The 22,769-nt window shown below is 41.2% G+C and overlaps 1 protein-coding gene across 1 annotated transcript in view; it reads right to left on the reverse strand.

Moving 5' to 3' along the window:
- Positions 1 to 359: 359 nt before the first annotated feature.
- Positions 360 to 22,769, reverse strand: part of GNA13 (G protein subunit alpha 13) — a 28,404-nt gene continuing 5,994 nt past the window's right edge. Inside the window, exons 3-4 of the mRNA XM_057387013.1 lie at positions 9,351 to 9,401; positions 360 to 5,112 (exon numbers count right to left, since the gene is read on the reverse strand). Of these exons, the coding sequence (XP_057242996.1) occupies positions 4,540 to 5,112; positions 9,351 to 9,401 (624 nt within the window). The 3' untranslated portion in view covers positions 360 to 4,539. The remainder of the gene's footprint in view (positions 5,113 to 9,350; positions 9,402 to 22,769) is intronic.

The raw sequence follows: 22,769 nt of genomic DNA on the forward strand, positions 1-22,769 counted from the left end.
AAAAAGAGCTAAAAAAAAGATCAACTCTGCCATACCAAGATCCATAATTCATAAAGGTTTGTCGCAGAACACACCCRAGTGCCATCAATATTTTAAATATTGAGCACAAAACAGGCTGTCAAGTGCAAGTCAGCAATTTCCTKGTGCCTCCCTGCCGGGGACAAACTCATCAGGCCGAGCAGAACCTGGAGGAGCCTTCTGAGCAGAGAGTTTGTTTGATTCTGTTACATATTTTATTTGAAACACAAGATGTGTTTGCAGCAGCAAAGCAGCTGGGCTCTGCCAACCAACAAAAAGAGTCAGCTGGCTGTCTCGGCTCATTATTAAACAGAAAAAATGATTTCATCACACYGCCGTGAGGCTGTATATGTTTATTCATCGTCAGTAATTTTTGTACACAAGGCAAATATTAATAGCTGAAAGGCAACACTTTTGGAGAGTATGTACAGAGCAATGTACAAGCAAGTGTAAGAGGTTCGAAATTATGAATCAATTTAACCATTTTATAAAAAGGAAGTGATGCTTTTTCTTCTAAGACCTCCCTTAGAAATAATTTATTGCCAATCTGAAACTAAAGCAAGGAGGGGAAAAAAAAATTTACAATAAAAAGTAGTCCCTGGAAAGTTTATAAAAAGTTAAACATATAAAATTGTAAGCCACAAACATTTATACAAAGCTAATACAAATCTTGGTTTTGTTAAAGATCTATGAGGTTGTTATAAAATATATTTTTACATAAAGGCTTCATGTAAGGTAAGCTCTCACTGCTACTGAAAGCGCAGGAAAGCGGTTTTAAATAGTCTGCAATTCAACTTATTTTCAAGTACAACGCAAAGAAATTGCAAAATGGCACTGTATTGCAATGCTGTGTAATTAAAAACTATGTTAATGGTACCATCAGAGAGACAAGACCTGTAAAGTGAACTGGTGAACGATTCGGCACGAGACTTCCCGTGGGCATGGAACAGGAATGGTGCTGGAAAACCAAACTTCTGCAACCGTCCTGGAGGAGGAATTACCAGGGGGATGTTCTGGTGGCCAAGGACATATGGGACAGCTCAACTGGGAGCTGCTCCCAAAGGCTGGGATCCACCAGGAACACCCCCATCACTTTGCTGGAATAATGYTGATGGGAAAAACTGAAAGCTACTCACAAACGAGCCCCATAAACAGCCTTTGAGATCAACTTGACTTTTTTTTAAGAGCTGTCATTGTAGAAGAAAGCTGAGGTTTCACACAAACTGATGGCTTATGCTCCCACGTACAACAGATAAAGAAAAAACAGTGAMATTTTTAAAGCCCTGATGAACAGCCACAGTTTTTAGGTATCAATCATCTCRGTTTAACACTCTGCAGCAGGGAACAGTCACTAAAACACCGATTTCACCTTCAAGTACAGGACAGTGGTTTAATCTCCATACAGTCAGTGATCTTTTGAACACAGCTCACTCCAGCAAAGAGAACTAAGGAATTTTGGGAAACTTGATTTTCTGGAAAACTTCACTTTCTACCTGCTTTSCCACCTTCACTAGGAATACACCCCAACCTTGTACCACAGACTGGTTTCCATAARGAAGCTTCACTCTCACCAGCAAACTGTAATTTTGGTTGCTTCAGGATAAAACTCAGCCTGTTCAGAGCATCAACCCTTCAGTTCTTGTACCAAATTCATGTCCTGCCATAAACAAATSATATTTAGAAACAAATCTAAAAGGAAATACAACAGTCCAAGGTGAGCTCCACTGAGGGAGCTCATGAGGAGTGAGCCTGAAGATGGACAGGACATTGATTTGGGGTTTTTGGCTGCAGGGTAACACAGGAACCATGTAAACAGGAACATCCAGGTGCGTTGTCTCACCCCTCTCAACAACTGGGAGTGGGAAACCCGAGTGATTTGACTCAGTTATTTCATTCAAACAATTCATTTCTGCCTGAGATTCATATAGTGCTTTATCTACCAGGGCCTACAAGCGACCCAGCATTGGGGTCCCCCTTGTTCCTCTCCTACAGGCCCTGGGGTTCACAGGGAGAATGATCTGAAAGGATTAAAACCAGGGATTTTTGTGGTGGTTCTGGGGAGAAGCTGCTGAGTATTTCCCCCACTTTAGCTAAGCTCAGCAGTGCCCAGTGCCTGGGTGATCTTGGCTACATCCTTAGACTGACATAAATTTTGAGGATCTTCAGTAAATTAACAGGTTTCATGAACAAAAAATTCACATAAATTCACACTTCACATAAATTAGATGAGACAAATCCCTGGTACTCACCCTATCATCCACTACCAGCCTTTAGTCTCTTCTGCAATCATCTGGTCTGACACCCTCCAAAACACCTACTGCAGACCTCTCCAAATTAATTGTTTTAATCAGAAATAAATCTCTTTTTTTGAAAAGACACTTGTTCAGACAACTGTCAGCAAAGGAAAAGACCAWCCCAACTCCTCCTCTTGTTGACAACCAAAGGCATGGATTTGTTTTCTGCTTTCCAGGCCAGGACTGGGAGGCCACCAGAGGTTTGTGTCTGCTCATGGAGCATTTATAGCCCAGCCATATCAACCAGAATACTCTGAAGAGGGAAAAGAAGAACCTCTGCTCCCATCACAGGTGTGTTGTCCAGTCCTTGAAAGAGCCTCACCACTCTTTCCTGAGGTCTCTGCTTCATCCTCCTTCTTGTATTGCTCACATATAACCTGAACACACCAGATCAGAAATAATCCATGTCCAGTAGAGGCAAAATCTACATTAAATATCCCCATCCACAATTCTACTAATCCTCCTGACATCAGTGCTGACTTTTGGATTATGCTCAGACTCTGCACTGTGACTTTTCCCAAGCTCTTTTCAGAATTCTTTCCTCGCCTGATGGCCAGAATCGCAGACTAACCTATGACTATTCACTGGATGATATAAAAAAATAGAGGTCTTTCAAAGCACCTAACTAAATAAAAATACACTATTCCCCTTCTACTGCCAGGAGAACGAGGTACAGAGATGTTAATACAACTTACAATCACAGTAAGTAAAGGCTAAGTTCAGCAGACAGGCAGCTTTCCTATGTCCTAGCAGGGCCACTGCTCCCAGCAGYGACACCACCACGTCACCCCTGCTTGTGGGATGTGAATAAAAATGTATTGAAGGATTGGCCACCAGCATGATCCACAGGAACTGGCCAATTCCATGGGGCAAATGGCAGCTGAACTGCCCACATGACACTACAGCCTGGCAGAAACACTGTAGGGACACTGATTTTTACACCACAATCTCATTCTCTTTTTGCAGTGTGCTGTGGGGTACATGAGGATTGCTTTATTTTCACTATTTATTATTATTATTATTATCATYWTTTTTTATCACATGGCAATGCTAACAACTTCCCATAAGAAAAATAAACAAAACTGCACTAGAACTTTGGGTAAAATAGTCACAAGCAGCAYTCTGGGAGATGCTGTGCAACGTATTTGGCTCAAGTACACTTAGGATTGCTTAGACCCAACTGGAAAGTCTCAAAAAGAACCTCATCAGCTGAAGCACATTCTGCTGGGACACTTTTAAAATTTTTTTAGAGGAAAACATTCATCTGCACGGTGTCAGCTACACAAGGCCTCTGCTGGGAATTCATAAGGCCACTGAAAATGCCAGAGGAGGACAGAACACAAGGAGGCACTTAGGTTTGCAAGTCCTTCTCTCCATCACCAAACRCTCCTGACTCACAGGAGGCTCTGGCAAGGAGGCAGGGAGTTCAAATAAACCAGTGCTAAGTTAAAGCTCTTCAGGTGCAGGTGACCCACAGGTGACATGTCACCCATAGGGAACATCTGCTCAGTGAAGATAAAAAACACAAGCTGGGCTTGCTTCCCTCTTCCCACATCAGAATGCCAAGAGGATTGATCAGAGTGCTCTGTGCTTTGCCATGGCTCCAGCACCACTGCACTCAGCACTTCCTGATAGATATGTCTGAAACTCCCAATTTTAAGTATTTTTAAAAGCATCTCCTATTCCAACCCAACGCCGTGATTTATACTTAAAAAGGAAGTAAGTTACAGCCAGGAACCTGCGCTTCAAAGAGATGATTCCAGCAAGGGATTTATGGGATTTCTAACCAAAAATAGACCTGAGAAATCATAAGTCAGCTACGGTATCACAGTCTTCACAATGAAGTTWGATGTGAAAAGATTCTCCCCCCCACCCCACCTTAAATTACTGCCACAGACTAATAATTGTAACAWTTTCATTGAAGTTTGGACTTGGAATTCTGGATTTTCTAGGATAATACACGTGTTTGTAAAAGGTCAAATTTACCACTTTACAGGTAACTTAGGCATAGGTCTGCTATAAAATTACAACTTGAGTCAACTTGAAGCTACACTGGAAGAGATTAAGCCTGAATTTCTGCAGAAATTGGCAATAATGTGTTCAGCAGCAGCTTTTAGCCACATATCAAGAAGTCTGACAGGATCTGGATTTCTCTACTCCTGCTGTAAACTTCTAGTTAAAAAAACAACACACAAGAGTTACTGAAATAAAAAAGTCTCTTTGCACATCACTGTAACATCAGCTGCTTGAGGTTGTCGTGCAGGATGGTATCCTTAACATCACGGAAAACTAGCCGGATGTTCTCTGTGTTAATAGCAGTGGTGAAGTGGTGGTACAGGGGCTTCTGCTGCTGGTCCCGGCGTTTCGTGCGAAAACAATCCACCAGGAATTTTTGGACATCTGTTAAGCAGTGGGGATCCCCTTCAAACTCTGGGAAATAGTCTTTGATGCTGACTTTCTGTACTTTCTCCTCGAGCAAGTCCGTCTTGTTTAAGAAGAGGATGATGGAGACGTTGCTGAACACCCGGTTGTTGACTATTGTTTCAAAAATGTTCAGGGACTCCGTCAGGCGATTYGTCTGCCGGTCCTCCATGAGCACTTGGTCGAATTCACTGGAGGACACGAGGAAYAATATTGATGTGACACTGTCGAAGCACTCGAACCACCGCTTCCGCTCCGACCTCTGGCCGCCCACATCGACCATCTTGAAAGGGACATTTTTGATTTCAAAGTCGTACTCGTGAATGCCTTTGGTCGGCCTTCGTGCCAGCAGGATATCTTGCTGTGAGGGAAGGTAATCCTACAAAAGCAAGGAGAGTTTTCTGATTAGGATAAGATTGTGGGTATGGGCAYAGCAGTGGAACAGCACAAGTTTTTCAACACAAAGACATGGCTGTGGATTTCCATGCTAACACTGGAGCTTTTGGGAAAGAGCTAAAGTCCAAAGCAGGAAACACATCCAATACTAAATTCAGAACTTAAGCTTTCCCTCTGCCACATGATAAAGATCCATAACCAACCTGGGAGGTGAACCAGCAATTCCTCATGCCAGTTTCCCTCATTCTGATCACTTCATGCTTCCTTCATTCTCTTCCCACAACACTGGCTGCCAACACTGCAGTTGCAGCTAATGGGTTCTAAAACAGGTTTCTCAAACCTGTTTTAGAAAATATGGGATTTCTTATTCCAGCTGTGGGTTCTCCATTCCTCCCTCTCTCCTGCAAACTGCATGACTGCTTCCCGAAACAAACCAGCTGCTCCACTAAATAACTTTCAAGCAATCAATTACGCCTGAAAACTGAAACCTAAGCAGTTTCCTGTGTTTGTGCCACGCATCTTTATATCCTGCCGCACCACTCCAATGAGCTCACATTGTCAAAATTTACTGTGCAATGAGCAGAACAGGAGAAGAAACTCTTGGGAGCTGGGGACAGCAGTGCCCTCCCAGCTGGGGATGCACAGACAGCTGTAGCAGGAAGTCCTCCAGCCCACTTTTCCCCAGAATTTAAGAGGTATTCAAGAGCCTGCATTTTTTTTGATTGTTACAGGAACATCATCAACGGATGCAGAYGCTACAGGAAAAGGAATTCTTATTAGTCAGCTTTTGAGGGTATGGAATTCAACACTCAGATTGGGGATTTTTTCGTTCCTAGAATTACACTTTTGTCTAYGGTCCAAGTCTCTCTGCTATCTGCAAAGTGCATCTCTACCACAGAGCTGCCTGTGCTGGACTTCAAAACCTTGTTGTTGAAAAAACTTGTTATGGAAACTCTTCCTCACATTTTTCCAGCATTTCTCACAACTTCAGAGAACATGATTTAGGTTTTGGAATTTCAGTCTCTTCTTAAGAAGTGAATGATCTATGATCTTCCTTTGACAGTGCCAGTTCCCACACTTGRAGCTTTTATAAAGCTGTATAAGACCATGCTCCAGGAAGTCTGATTCAACCAGTCAGCTGGGTGGGGGAACAAGCACACTGCTCCATGGCTATTTCAGTACTTATATCCCAAGTTTTGGGCAGCTGGGCAAATTCAAGCCACAAAAATAAAATTTAAAAATCATGAACTGAGTGTAACATTCCAAAAACTCAAGGRTCATTTGGCTTTACCATGCAAGCTCCAAAGTGAAACTCAGCTTTGTCTGAGTCCGAGTTGCTTTTTCCGAGCTGCCCATGACTAAGACACTGATTTTTATCGTGGCACGAATTACAAAGCAGCTCTGGAGCACAGGCTCCCCACCCTGCCGCCTTTGCTGCAGAACTGTTACACATCCAAACCCCACACCACCAAAATCTGGAGGAGAGAACTGCTAAAGAAGCATGAAGTTCTCTCCAAACTGAGCAAGAAAGGTGCTGCCACCCCCTTGTCAGATTGAGTAACTTTTAAGGATGATAAGACTTCTTGTTTTTTTTTAAATTTATCTTGGGTGCTTTCCACCAAAATTATAGAGGAAAACTATCAGCAAAACCAGTGCAGAGACTGTATCAAATGTCACTGTCAACATGCAGGCAAGAGTGTCACAGGTTCAGCACTTACTCCAACTTCCAAAGGGGAATGGACATTCTTTGTTTTTCAGGAAGTYAGTCTCAAACTCTCAGAACAAAACCAAAAAGTCTTAGGAAAGCTCAGGAGTGACTGAAATGACTGAATTATGTAAATAAACAAAAGCAATTAATATAATAGCCAAAGTCATATGTACCTTCAAYATTGAAACAAGGGCACAAAGTAAACTCTCCTGGGAGTTGGCCTGTAATGTTTATTCAGTCAAGCTTCAAGAACAAGGAGCTTATCCCTAGAATTCCTGACAAATGCCCTCTCAAGTGCTATTACTCATTGAAAATTCCTTCCACACTTGCAGCCACAAAGAGAATCCTTTCAAGTGCTTTCAAGTTCTACATGCATACAAGACCTACTGTGGAATTAGATATCTTTAGGATCCCTTCCAACCCAAACCARTCCATGTTTTAAACTGGATATTGGCTGCTTGATGCAACAGGCAGCAACTGAGGGCTTGGAGAGTTCAGTGCTGGTATCAAGCCACCATCTGGCTACAGGAAACCAAACACAACAACTCCCAACAAACCTCACAGTATTTTAGTTATCTTTTTGAAGGACATTTACATTTTCTACCTCATGCCCAGATCCTTGGAATAAAAGCAGTGTGCCACTTTCTCAGTGTTGATCCATATCTGAAGACTGCRGTATCAGGTGAGACTTTTCCTTGGATGGCACTGAGTATTATTTTCCAAGTTATTTCAGTGTTTTGCTATTGTCTATAAGTGTTTTTCCCTCAAGCATYCTCATACTGACATTAATTTGGAACACATGCTTTCTTCCTGATTTTCCTATCTCCTTTCCTCAAAGTCACTGCAGTCTGCTTCTTCTAAAGGAGTTCTTTTAGTTATCAGTAGCTCTTTTGGCTAYCACATCCCTGTTTGCCTAGCTAAAATTACAATTTAAGGCATGACTAAGATCCAATCACAAGATGGAAAGCCAAGTCTCTCTGTGAGGTATTTTGGATACGTACAGTCTGCACTGGCAGTTGAAATAGCAACACACAGTTGCAAGGAATCCAGGAGATCCCACGCATGTCTGCCTGTCAGATACTCCTATTTTGCTGATCTGATTAAATCTGAACATTAAGTTCTTTTCCTTCCATGCTGTTATCAGCTCCCTTTTGGCAAGAGCCACACRAATTGCAGATCTATGTGTTTGTAAGAAATTTAGCTGCAAGTCAGCCCAGTTGCATCAGATAAGAACAGTCAAATATTTATATTTAGAATTTGGGGAAACAATCATTAGACAATCTTGCATGTAGATAAGAATAAATCAGAAGAACCTATTAAATCTTTCACTCATTAACAAAACTCAACTTACACCTTTTTCCTCAAAGATTTAATAYATTCTACAACAGCAGATCCCAATGAGTCCCTCTGATTCTCAACACCATTTGTTCCAACTTGAAACCAGAAAAGCTGTGTTTCAGAGCACTCCTACAGCAACATCAGACCTGCAGTAAGTGTGTTTACATAAGAATATTTTAAAAAACCAACTTGCTACTAAGTTTTACAATTTAATTGAAGAATGGACCAAAGTTTCTAAATTAAAAACTTTGAAATGAAGCTGTAAAACCCTACTGTTGGGAAAAAAAACAACATTTGAAGCTCAAATAGCACTGGATTCAAAGCCCACGACACTGGCAGAGTTTAGCAGTTYATTAATGTAAGTGCAGTTCTTAAAACTCGAGACCAAATCCAAATTCAGAGAGCAAGTGCTGGAGCTCTCAAGCCAGAAATCTGGGAAGCACAATGATCACCAGTGTTTTAGTTAGAACAATGGCAGTTCAAAGCAGAAAAATAGTCTGGCTTAGAATTTAATTTTATCTGGTAAAAAGAAAAATGAAATTAAGCATGATGTAACAGAATTTAACTGAAGTGGTTTGGATTCCTTCATTTGTTATCATCAGCTGGAAATGACCATGGAGAAACTGCCTCCCCACAGAGTTCAAACAGCATATCCCATTCTAGGCAGGTTTTCCACATGCCATTCCTGCAATCCACAACTGTAACTGTAACAGTTCTACTAAAAAGTATTCTACAGAAATTTCAGTCTTTTTCCCCAGGGAAAGAGACTTTCTTCTTTACTGAGCTTATGTTAAAGTAGAAAATACTGGAAGGTAMCACTGACCTATGACTGACTTAACTCATTGTTCTTAACTGGACATATAAACCCAAACCCAGTTGTTTTTGGATGCCATTCAGTGTTGAAAAGCTACTTTAGCAGTCTCCTGACTGGACAAGCATTTGKAACTYGTTTTTTGTTCAATTTTGACAGAAGTTTTATTCCCAGAAAGTCTCCTGGCCCTTGCATTGCCCCGTGTTTTTGACATGTCAGTGATGAACTGCTGAGATAATGCGACAGTCTGAGTTAACTAAAGTTATTGCAGTAGACACTAATTAAATTTCATCTATTTAAAACCCAGAGATCACAAAGACTACTTAAAACTCAAGACAGGAAAGAAAAATAAAAAAGGACTTACTTGTTCTCCAAGTTTATCCAAGTTGTCCAAGAAATACTTTACAGATTCCCCCTAAAAACAAATCAAACAGTTATTTAAATAAGAGACGTCCTTGATCCCAATAGTTTACATTCTAAAGTCCAGATAATTTATCGAAACCTACATTTAAGTGTTGTAAGCTYTAATCACTGCCATTTTTAAAAGCAGCTATCCTAAGAACACAACTGATGATTTATTCTTAGGCCAGTTAATATTTAAGCTTAAAAGCATAAAAGACACATTTATAATAGTCACATTCTTTCCAAGTTTAGACTTGATAAATAAATCCAAGTGTTATCCACAGGGAGCATCAATGAAGCAGCCACACCTTGGTTATGAAAAGAAACATTCAATTCCTCTGAGGCTTTGCAGAGTGCACACACAGGCATTCAGGTACAGGGATTAATCACCAGAGAAAGTTCATTTGTAACTGCAGTGYCACAGGAGCCATTCCCACAGGTACTGCCCCAGTGTGCAGGAATGGTGAGGATGAGAAACCACAACAGACAAAGCATTTTACTCAAATCTCCCATCAGACACCAAGCTGGATCAGAACTTCTTATTCTGGGAGTGATGAGCAGAGCTCCAGGCTGCTGTGCATGATATCACATTTACTATTTAGGTTATCTTTTGGATTCAAGTCATCCCTGGCAAATGGTAACTGCAGGTTTTAATCCCTCCAGTAATGTGGAACTATAGATTTTTTTTCATGGTAAACCTGAATCTGGAACAGTCCACCCTGCAGAACTCAGGGTGCTGGGATCAAGGAGCAATTCTTCCATGGATACTATTGCACCTGAGTTCACTTGCAATAGGAATGTACTGATGGAATTCACTGCAGAGGAAAGCACCTTTCCAAGGTTCTCAGCACCCTTACAGAACCACAAATCTGTTTTCTTTTAATTATCAGCTGTAACTTATTCATTTTAAGTGCAGAAATTTATTCATTTTACTCTGCAGGTGGAAGAGTAGTTCTGACCGAGTTTTCTTGATGAGAATATGAAGCAGCATCTGAGGCCSGGCTGACTACACCTAATGCAGAATTAGTGAATTAGGACAGGAGTTACACCCTGATAACTTCCCCTCACTTCAATCTGAACTCTGCAAACTTATCTAGGAAGAATATCAAACCTCACTATCCAACTGTGTCATCTAAGCATCTACCCTGAGCAGAGCAGGGCAAATAACAGGCCAAAAAAGGGTTCTGGCAGACAYATCAGCAAGGCACCTTTGCAACTTTTCCAGTTACTAAAATAAGTTACATAACACAAGTAGATACCACACCTTTAAGTGTGCAATTTGAACATGAGTGTTTAATGAGGCACGACTGGGGCTCTGGTTGGAACATGCCTTGTGCTCGACACACCTGCAGGGAGAGAGTCCAACACATCTCTATAACCTTATTTTACCTCCTGTTTAGCTCRGCTGTCCTGATTTTCTCTGGGGTGACAAACTGCAGCAGTAACACCATTTTAGTGGCACACAGCAGCAYCTGCTTGCAGTGACAGCAGTATTATATCTTTTCCAGCATCTATTCTAGCCTCAATCCTCTAAGGGAGGTATACAAGGAAGAGCATTCCTATTTCACAGAAAATAAACAACCCTGATGCACAAATCCATCAAGCTTCCCAAGAAGGAGTAAGAGGATCAGAATTCAGGCTTTTTAAGTGCTAAAACCACTGTCTGTAGCTGAATATTAAGGCAAACTAAAATTTAGGGTCAGATTTAATTTCTTTTTTAGGTGCCAATAGCAGCTGGCAACCTTCCCTTCCCCACAGGGCTGACTACATACCAATCAACCAGATTTCAGACTCARTAAGTGGAGGTATTTATTCTGGAATACCTGGGCCTTAGAAGCTGTAAGTATTTGTGTGTGTGTGCATACAAACATGCATTTTAATCTTAAGAGAGCTTTTTTATACGACTTACAGCAATACCTACTCCCTAAAGATGCATTAACTCTGCAGTTAATGTGTAAGTTACTACCTCTCCTTCAAGTCCCAGGGCTTGCTGCTACTGCAATGGATCGAGCAGCTGGAGCAGACAAATAAACCACAGCCTGGAAAGGTCACAAAGCATCCCCAGAAGCAGCTTTCCAAAAGARGGGATTTCCTGAAATCACAAATGCAAAACACACAGGCCTGCAGCCACAGCAGCACTGCAAAGCCACGCATCCAGCAGCAAAGTCACTGCCAGGGAACACTGAGATGCCAATCCCATTTCCTGGGCTGTCACCTATCAATCAATGGCAGACACACATCAAGGTGGCCATGCTGAAACTCAAGGGATTGAACTATTAAACCCATCAGTTACAACATAACACAGCTAATAAAGCAGAGAGACATTCCAGCTTCCCTCCTCCACACCATCAGCTCAGCTGCTGGGCTCTCCCCTCAGGAAAATCYGTTCAGACAACAAATCCAGCACAGCAAGTGCTGTCAATGTGACTCAACTCTGTATCTAAGGATAGAAGTTATTCATTCAGTGTTTTTTACTAATTTGCATGCCATCAAAAACTTTAAACAGCTTCAAACTCATCATCTCTTCCATYCCACTCCAGCCACCCCTCCCTATCACACAGCAACAACCCAGGGCCCTGAGCAGTGGTAATTTTCTGTGTGCCCTGGACATGCTGCTATCTGTAGGCTGAGCTCTGCTAACTACAGATACCCTTGAACAGCAAACTACCTCCCTGAACAGATCAGTATCAGAATGCAGTACTGGAGAACCAGAGAGTTTTGACCCATTTAAACAAGCTTCAAAGAGGCAGCATTACAAAGCAGCCAAGCTTCAATCCCTTCCCAAAGGGTCAAGTTTTTTATTTTATGCAATAATGAAGAGAAACACACTGAAAAACTCAGCACACAATAASTAAGGAAAGCATGAATACCACCTATTTTTAAAAATCAGTAAGAAAAGGATCTATTCACACCACAGTACAATAAGGCAGTTTTTCTGGGTTAGGCTGCTTTTTCTTGGTAGACAGAGAACCAGATCCCACTCAATAAATCCATGACAGTGCCCATATTTAAACAGCTGTATTCAACAGCTGTCATCTAAAATTTCCCTTTTGACAAACTGTAAACTCTCTGGTTTACCCAAAATGACTAGAAAAAAGAAACTGGGTTTCCCCACTCCATCCCACTAACTCCAGTGTGGCTCACCATGCCCAGCCCTGCCACGTGGCCATTCACCCATCCATCTGTGGGTGTCATGCCACAAAGGAGCCACACTAAGGACAGAATTCAGACAGAACTGAGAAACTGAGAGCTCTGCCCCCCTATCAAAAACCCCACAATTCTCCATTACACTCCTTTTGTCTTCACACCCATGTTCTGTGAGCATATAGGATGGAAACTTAAAGATTAGCTAAAACTGTGTCCCCAGCACAGGAAGGACCTTGACCTGCTGAAGGGAGCCCAGAGGAGGCCCCCAAGTTGATCACAGAGATGGAGCACCTCTCCTATCAGGAAAGGCTGAGAGAATTGGGACTCTTCAGCCTGGAAAAGAGATTTTAGGGTGACAAAACTTTTGTCTTCAGTACCTAAAGGGAGCATATAGGAAAGATGGAAAAACTATTGACAAGGGTCTGGAGTGCCCAGACAAGGAGGAATGGCTTCACAATGACAGAAAGAAGATTTAGATTGGACAGTCTTAAACAAGTCACACGTGAACCTCCTTTAAATGCATATGAACCCATTAAAGTACTCTTTACAGCTGAGCATTTTGAAAATAGAGATTTCTGAAGGTCAGCACTGACCTGTGACACTGCAGGACCCAACTCATCCCCTCCCCACTTCCCTCTACTGCACTTGAAGTACAGCCCCAAAGATGCCAACACAAGAGACAAAATCAAACCAGGYTTGGGCACATGTCTCATATGAGTATTGATGTACTGCAATAAAGCAAACTTCTTGAGCACACCCCAAAACAGCAGAATGAACAGCCTACACACCAGCTTCAAAGACCTTCTGGTCTTAGAGTGCCCTGCCTGTTTTAAACTTCAATAAATCGTATCAGGATATCGGATTTTTTAGCAGTCCCTTTTGAATGCTTGAGAAAGATGCCCTTTTTTGTTCAGATGGAATATACACATCTGCGGCCCTTCATCCTCCTCCTGATTCAGAAATGCATGTAAACCACAGGAAGTTGACTGTTAAGTAACTTTATTTGTAACTGTCAACTATTCCATTTTCAGAAAGGTTTGAGTCAAACCAGCCTGTGTCTCCTGGAGCCTTGTGATCCTCCCTGAGAGAGCCAAGTCACTTCATCATGAATGYACAAGAAAACACCKAAATCAYACTCCTGTCAAGGTGCCTGATGTTACCACAACWGCTTCCCCTAAAACTTTGCATTTAACTACTTGTTAAATGAAGTATCTCCAGTTTTTTAGTTCATTCTTTCTACAAAGACATGGTTGCAGAACACTGATCATTTAGTTGTAATTGAACACCTGCTGGTGTGGTCATCTGCAGCAAACCAGAGCAGGTATCTTTTATAAACAAAACACAGCACAAACATCACTGTCTAGTTACTGCCTAAAGCAAAGTAAGCATTAAAATATTTCTTTGGGAGGGAAAAAAAAAGGTCTACATGAAATACACACCAGATGAACACATCTTTTAAACCCAGGAAGTGGCACCAATTTATTTGGTTTCCATGAAAACAATGTCAGCAATCTAAATATGATTTGTTGAAACCTCAGCATAGCCAAATGGCTTTTTAGCTCTTCTAGGGGATCAGGGACTCTGCATTTTTTCCACTAGCAATTGCTTAAAAAAGAAAAAAATGAGAAAATGCATCAAATRAAGATTTAGTCATCACAAGATTTAAAGAAAGAAACCATTTATCAAGCCATCTGGGTTTGGCTGCAAGTTCAGTGGAACATAGTGGACTGACAAGGCTTATTAAGTATCTGAAATAATAAATCAGATATTTTAAGAAAATAGGAGATATAATTTAGTAACTCTATATTAGAGCTTTAAGAGCCACCAARCATTTTCTCTTCCTGACCTTACTTGAATTTCTTGAAAAACAAATATTTCCTATTTTCTTTAATTAAAGCCCCACAAAAACACAACAAATAAAAACACCACCCAAAAAAAAGTTTACAAGCCTAATTTAGAATAAGAACAGGTAACTGCCATGTTTTTAGGCTGGTGTGTACATGCCTAAATATGCAAACCAAACCATCCATAGCACTGGAAAATCAGCTTGAAGGAAGATGATGGATAAATGACTGGAGTCTGAAAATGCTGCATTTTACAGCACCCTAGCACACACTTCATTATTAGAGGCTTAATCCAGGCAAATCCGTATCTGAGGATTTTGGCAGAGAATCCAGAGAAAAGAATCTCCAACAGCCTTTATTTTTGTGCTACCCCACCCCAAGCTGATTCTGAAGAAGACTGAGTGCAAATCAATACTGCTGCCACTAAAGTTTTACCAAATGTCTTCTGAAATGACAGCAATAAACAGAGAGATAATGAATGGAGAAAGATTGCAATCAAATCAATCAATGCAGACTCCCAGTGGGAGGGAGATTAGAGGGCACAACCTCCTCCACCCAAACAGGGAATATCTGCAGCATTACACGAAAGAGGGAGATGATCCAGATGATATATTTATSCCATGAATGCATATCCTAATTATATTAATGAGCTCAAATCCACAACTGTCTTGATTGTTAGACCAACAGGTTTAACCAAGTCTCATGTCGAGACATTGAACTGGTTTGGTCTCTTTTACTGGTCTCAGACTTGGAGGTAAATAAAATCATCTTGGTTCCTTCACAGCTTTCAGGTTTCTACAATTTCTCTCCCCAKTCACTCCTCCCAGTGCTTTCTAAAGTGGATTTCTCTTTCAAATATGCCCCAGTCAGTGACCTAGGACAAAACTTCTCCACATTCATACCCGTAACTTGTTTACTCAAGGAACTAAAAATATACTTTCCCTATTTTATAGCAATCCAGCAGCTTGATTGGCATCTCCTWAGGTGAAGGGAAACAATTTATTCCTGAATTGCCACTCCATGCTCTAATATTTGATAAACCACTCTCTATTTAAGATGCATTAGCAGCATTCTGGAAACTTACAATAAGCATATACAGTAACTAATTTTTAATAAGGGCACTGAAGGTATTTAGAGAAAAGGATCGAGGTAAGCAGCAGTATATTTACTTTCCAAACTCAAATCTGGGTCAAAATATCTGAGCGTGCACTAACACAAAACACGTTTCCCTGCGAGAGTTTTCYGTTCTCTAAGTGTTAATTATGGCCAAAGTTATGTTAAAACCAGGACAAACTGGCACTCCCACCAAAGCACAGCAGTCCCCATTTGTGCCCACATGTGCATTACTGTGGCCACGTGCAGAGCAGCCAACTGCTCTGTGTGGAAATGAATCCCAAACTCCCAAAAAAAGAAGGGCAAACTGCTGGAAAATGGCACTGCTGCCAGCAGATSCATGAATGGACCAGGCTTAAAAGGGCTGAAGCACAGACAGTGCGTGTCAATACCAGACATCTCACATCTCCCAGCTTCTTTCTCTCCATTTCAATAGTTATTTAAACCTGATCTGACCATTTCCAGAGATAAAATTCAGTACGTTGGGATTAATTCCTGTTTCTTTGCAAGAACGGRGAGTTCAGACACAGTTACTGATACAGGAGTACAAAATAAAGCTGCTGCTCATCAATACACATCCCAAATGCGTCACAGCTCAGCCCTGCTCTGAGAGCACAGACCTATTTCCCCTTTTCAGCATTCGCTGCATGCAGCTTGAACCGTGTTTGCCTTTTTCAGAGCCATCAGAACTGCGTCATGCACGGTAGAAGTGAAACCTTCTCAGTTTGGTCGCACAAACGGAGCTATCCGCCCTTAAAAAAGGAAAGGTTTAAGTCTTGACTCACAGAAGCCASCTTTTGTAAGATCTTTTGGTGGCAGAGCAGAATTTATGCTCAGATCAGCCAGATCATTTTGGCTGGAGGGTGCCCAACTCCAAAAGCACCAAAGGAGGAGTCACAGCAAGTTTATTTCATGACTGACATTTTTATCTTGCATAACASTATTAACAAAGAAAGGTGAAGGGGTTTAAGAAGGGGTTTAAACCAATAATATCCCTTTAATCTATTATCCCCTATTTACCGTGTAATCCAATTAATCCATAATTCTCAAAATGTGGATAACAAATGGAGGGAGACAGGCCAACCTGAGGGCCTGCACTGCACCACCCTGGCAGCACCTGCAGGCTGGGGACATCTGCCATACCCTGAGAGTGACAGAAGGATGTCACCAAGCCAGCCTGCAACTAAATRCTTCAAACAAAGCTCCAGCATCAGCTGTTGCTCCTTCCTGCACCCAGTTCAGCACTGCTCTCCCTTCAACTCACACTCAGATTGCCTCCCATCACTAGAGCATTTCCACAGTTTCATATATACCATGCCCCTCCAATGAAATGAATTAAAACTTCTCTAAAAAGAAGTTAATCTGCACACTAGTATACCACAGAGTATCTGACCAAAAAGCTGCTGTTTGCCAGAACCTGAAAAGAAATTAATCCAGGAAAGCAAGGATCAGGTGCACTTTGCTTCTTCAAAGATCTTTTTACTCCCTCCCTAAGTATTTACAATCCAAACTGCTCTTCCACAAAGTTTACTTTAGGAAAGACACCAATACTTTGCAAAAAGATTTTCAAATTTCATTGATGAAACCAATCTTCCAAGTCCCAGAACACACAGACCTAGAAATCCTATGAAAACATGCACTGACCAAGGAGAAACTGCCACCTCCCTGTTACTATTTACACTCTGGGCAGCATCTCTATAAACCTCAGATGTTTTGCACACAAAACAGACTGGAACCAGACTGTAAACATTTGCTCTTCTTTCAGAGCACTGACCCACTGGCTCCATGACTTCATGTGTTTGCAACTCCAACTGCATTTAATCTAACGCTGGAGCAGTGGTGAGTCTGCAAATCTGCCATCCATCATTTAGAGCTTTACTTTCTTCCAAGTTGTACAAGACCAGCAAAGGATCCCAAAAACATGACAAATATTTGGCATGTGGAAATGCATCAGCACTAAAACTGGCCATACTGAAYTTGAAGATGCTTGAGAAGTCCATTATTGCATAAACTCTGCACTAAATCMCAACATTTCAAAATCAGAGCCCTGAACTGGATCCCAATGCATTTCTCTAGGATTCAGTTCTAAAGTACATTTGGTTCCTATTTCAGCCTCATGAGAAATCCAGATGACCAAATGCTTTTTAGTTCCTTCCTCTGTCTCAATTAGAAGAATCCATTTCAATTACGTTCTGGTATTTCTGTYTGCAGCCAGTGATGCACTTACAAACCAGCTCTTGTTCCAAGCTATCTGATAAGATTCTGTGAYAATTTACTGGGTCTTGTGAAAGATCTACCTGCACCATTAGCTGAATATTGGTGTTGTTAAAAATTACTAAAAGCTGTGTCTAAAAGAGCTCAAAGTAAGAGTAAAGGACACACAAGACTCCCTACAGCACCAAGAAGCTGAAAACATTTCATGTTACTTGCTTTTCATACTATAAATTAGCTAAAACTATAAAGAAATAAAAATTAATTACTAGAGCAATTWTGTAACTTTGCTTCTGAAACCAGGTAAAGGTCCAACATCACCCACATGTAAAATAGTAGTAAGCACCCTGCTTTACGTTTTTTTCCCACAATTTTGTGCAGATATTTTGAAATACAGATGGCACCAGTTCAGTGTGTTTCCACCCCTGGAAATTCTGCATCCTCTTTATGTGGTCAGCAGTGGGTGATCACATACAATCATGTGCCCAAAGACAGAAGTTCTCCCACACAGGCTGCAGAGATTCCAGCATTTTGTTTAAAATCATTTCCCCAGCATCTTTAAACAAAGGAAAAAGAAACAGAAACTCATGTGGGATTACTCATTCCTGTACTGCTCATCCATAAAAAGAATTTGGGGTCTTTTTGSTTAAGTGTCTGAAGTGGAGCATGATAATCCACTTATTTTAACTGAGGAGAGTCCGAAGGAAAATATTTAAGGCCAAATTACCATGGCAGGGAGATGTGCAACATGGTACAGTGAATTGAGTGCTGTAAAAGGTGGCTCACTCCCTATTACAACCCCAAAATTTTCTTTTCTGAAATAGTTGTCAGTTATTGTGATGATAATTCTGGGTGTTTACTGTATTTAAAATTCCTCAACTTTTCCAGCTGTATTACCTGCTCTTTCTTGTTAATGAAGATATGCAAGTGCAGAAGATACTGGAAGTAATTTAGGATCTTCTTTAGCTGCTGATGTAGTCTTGAACATTTTCTTTATCACTATTTAAATTCAACCCATCAGGCAGCTCTGGCATAAAATATGAGGGTTAGTCTCCAGAATTACTGATATTTTTATCTGGATTAAGTACAGTTTATTTTATTGACAGTTTGAGGCTGCCGAGTTAACTAATACTGTGTTTTATCACCCATTTATTCACATTTAAGAGTAATACAAGATTCCACTTGGTATCAGGTGGCCTCCATCAGCACTGTGAGTATACAGCTTGATATTCTGTAAAAGGGCAGGTTCTGCACCCTCTAAACTTGTCAACTGAATTTGATAATTCAGATACTTATCAAAGAAAAGTGCCAGACACAATGCTGGCACACAGATTATCTTGCTTTCCTGCTACTAGTTATTCTAYTGCATTTCTTACATGAGTCAAATCGGCTGCACTTAGGTTTTCTCACATTTTCTTAAGCAACTTCCTCAGCCACCACAAGCTGAAGTTTCCTACCCCTTTGCTAGTTCTGTGTAAGAGGTGCAGCCYGAACTCAGAATTTATCAAAGCATTTATCATTAACTGAAGGACAATAAACAGCCAAACCAGTCATCCAATGCAACCTGAGTGTAATATGGGCTGAGTCTAATATGAGAGCAGACTTAACCAGCCTCTAAGGCTGAAGTCTTGTTACAGTAAACTCAAATTAGGGAAGAGCAGCACAAATCAACACTGCCCCTGGCATGACACCTGAGTCCTGGAGGATCCCATATTTACACATGAAAAAGATCCCTCTCTATTCTTTGCCTCAGGTGCAAAATGCAGACAYGGAAGATGACACTGCATTCATACCACATGTTTTGCCAGCATGGAGATTTGCTGACAGCTACCAATCCTGGAACTGTAGGGTTTGTGTTGAGGAAGTCATTTCTAAATGGACAGAGAATGAACAGGCATTGCTGTTTAAATTCCAAAGGCTGTAACAAAACAGCTCTGCAGGTACCAACATGTAACACCTAGCAGATGAGTGGTGAGCACGGAAATGAGCTCGCAGTGAATGTCTGTACAAGAGCTCACATTACACTGCACAGCTCCTCTCACACATTTGTACAGATTTAAAACAACCTGATGAGAAGAGGTTCACACACTCAACATGTGAATATTCATATTCAGAAGGGCACTTGTATTTTGTATTTATTTAATCAAGGCTTGTCTATAGAAATGCATTTTTTTTGCAAGAAGTAGGTCACCTTCTAGTCTTCTGCAACAGAATGTTTAGGAAACTAAGGCACATGACTGTCAACACAATCCAGCTTGTTGGAGACAGAGTAAGAACACATCACTCTGCTCCCACACTGCATTGTGCAAGTCTGCATTTTAAAAGCAGTGGTTCCCCAAATACAGATCACATAATCCCAGAATGGTTTTGGGTTGGAAGGGATCTTAAAGRTCCCKTGTTCCAACCCCCTGCCATGGGCAGGGACCCCTTGCACTATAYCAGGTTWCTCAATATCTAGRYTGAGTTTGAAATAAGAACTCCATCMTCAGAGATTGCACTGAAACCATGCAGAAAAGATAGGCTTGTACAAGCCAAGTGCAGCACACAGGACTCCAAAAGTATTCCTGGTTGGAAGACAACTCATCCTGCTTCAGCCTGGTACAACATGTTTACATTAAGACAACTTCTATTGAAAGATCTCTCAATTCTAGAACCACATTTGTGCTTATTAGTAACAAAAAATAAAAATATATAAAAAGGAAAAATATCAACATTCTGAAAAAAATACGGCAAAGGTGTTCTCCAGTAAAACCAGACCAGCATAGATTGGCAATACAARACCAGCCCACTCTCCAAATGCTTCACTATTTTGCTGATAACAAGAAAAGCCTGCAAGTAGGAAAGGAAGAGTAGTGGAAAGTGAAGAAGGCAGTCCCATAAACAGCATTTCAGGTCTGAGAGGCTGAAAGAGAAATCCTAATCCCAACTTGGAAATTGATAAAAAATGGCACTTCATGTTAAATTAGTGTAGAAGTTCACCTGAAGATCATTCAGTGCAACTGAAATATTACAGTCAATCCCCACTACCAAAGCACTGGCACATACTGAAGGGTTTTTGGCCACAAAYCTGGACTAAAGACACTCAAGCTTTTACTGCTCCATTCTAGAGTTAATCCCTATATGGAATCTTATTAATACCAACTCAAAGCCAGCATTATCTTGTCATTGGGGCAGGAAAAACAGCAAATCCTCAAAATACCCAAGTCTCTTTTGAGGACTTGAATGACTCATTTTTAAGTATAAATTTGTAAAGCACTTTTCTTTCCATAGTTCTAGCAACAATCTTTGATAAATCCTTTTCACATTAAGACCAAGAGATGGCAGGTAGCCCTTTCCAAGGGCTTTAAGGAGTCATTCTCATTGTACACAGGCCATCCTGTGATCTCTGGCAGAGTACTGATTTGGGAAAGAGGGGAAAAAACTGCTCATATTTCAACACATTATAAAGCAGCAGYATTTTGGGTTTCCACACAGAAATTTAAGCAATATTCAGTGTAATTACAACACTGCATTACAATAAAYCAATTATGAATTATGTGATTAAGTGCCCAAATAGTCAATGTTTAGAGAAATGTTGGGTGACCGAATCTCATGTCTGATGTGATTGATTCTCCTGTCATGCTCAGAAACCTTCTCCCAATAGTTTATGAACTCAGGCATGTCCTAGAAGAAGCATCTCCTGCACCCTTCATGCAGAAACAGAGTGGGACAACTGAACACCCAATCTCAGATCCAAGAGGAGATCCAAGGGGAAAGCCACACCTACTTCCCAACTTAGAGGCATGGGGAGGTTAGAGATGAACACTGGGATGAAAATCACACATTACAGCAGGCACAAGCTGCTGAAAGGCTTCTGCAAATCAGTGTCACAAGCAACAGGTTGAATGAACCACAGGTAAAACACACTTTTTCCAGGCTCTACACCTGTGACTTCAGCAGGACATGGTGCACTGACCTCACAGCTGTTCCAGMAGATGGGCATCCACCCTCCAAAAGGCAAAGACCTCAACATCAGGCAAGCTAGCCTGGCTTCCCACACAACTAACCTCTGCAGCATCCTGCTCTATAATCAGGCCTATTTCAAGATGTGCTGTCTGTGCATCTGAAAGAACATTAAACTTTCCTAACACTCTGCAGTGTCCATTTGAGGACTCAAAATTTCAGTAGCATTTAATTAATGCTCTTCTGTGTACAACAGCTTCACTACTCTTCAGACAAAACCCTGTAAAGCCCAAGCATAATAAGGTAATACAATRCAATATAATCTCTCAGTAAACTGAACAACATACTTGCCAAAAACTGCCGCAAAGCTATCAGTGTAACTTCAAGCAGAACACGCCTTTTCCTGTCTTCTATCATCTGATCTAGCATTTGCAGACATGTCACAAAAATAGCTGTGATCCAGAGGTGAGTGCATATTCTACAATCCTTACTGTATCATCTATGTCTGCAGTTCCATGCAAATATGGACAGAAATGAAGCATCATCTCTGCCCCTGCAGCTTCCTGGCTTAAATACCCCCAACAACATTCACTGTAACTTGCAAGTAGGGCAAAAAGTATCTGTCTGAAGATCAACAACTGCTGGAAGCAAAGATCAAAACCCACCCAAAAGTYAGCTTTAACAAGAACAAACCCTGAACATATTCAAAGCTCATCACGCATCTGAGCAACTCAGCTCTCATCAGACAYTGCCATTCTCAGAGAATGAGAAGACTCCTGGAGAATACTTCAAAATGCTTCTCTGTGAACAGCTCTCACAGCAAGCTCAAGAAATGACTGACATGAGAGGCTGCTYTTACTCACAAGTGCCTTGCTCAGAGTTACAATGCACAGCACCAACATTGCTCAGCTGCCAGTGCCTCGGAGCAAACCTCCAGGAGAACAGCAAACCCTGACAGCCACACACTGAACAGCTCACCAGCACCAACAGAAAAGCTAGGAAATGCCCAGGTAAATCAGTCTGCATGCTGCAGAATTAGCATAATGGCCGTGTTTATACAAGTCATTTCAGGAGATTTTTACCGGAAACCAAGCAGCGAAGGGAAATGTGAAATGCTAATGAGG

This window comes from Malurus melanocephalus, unplaced genomic scaffold, assembly GCF_030028575.1.
Source record: "Malurus melanocephalus ecotype Western Australia unplaced genomic scaffold, MMel_1.1 scaffold_1113, whole genome shotgun sequence".
Taxonomy (NCBI): Eukaryota; Metazoa; Chordata; class Aves; order Passeriformes; family Maluridae; genus Malurus; species Malurus melanocephalus.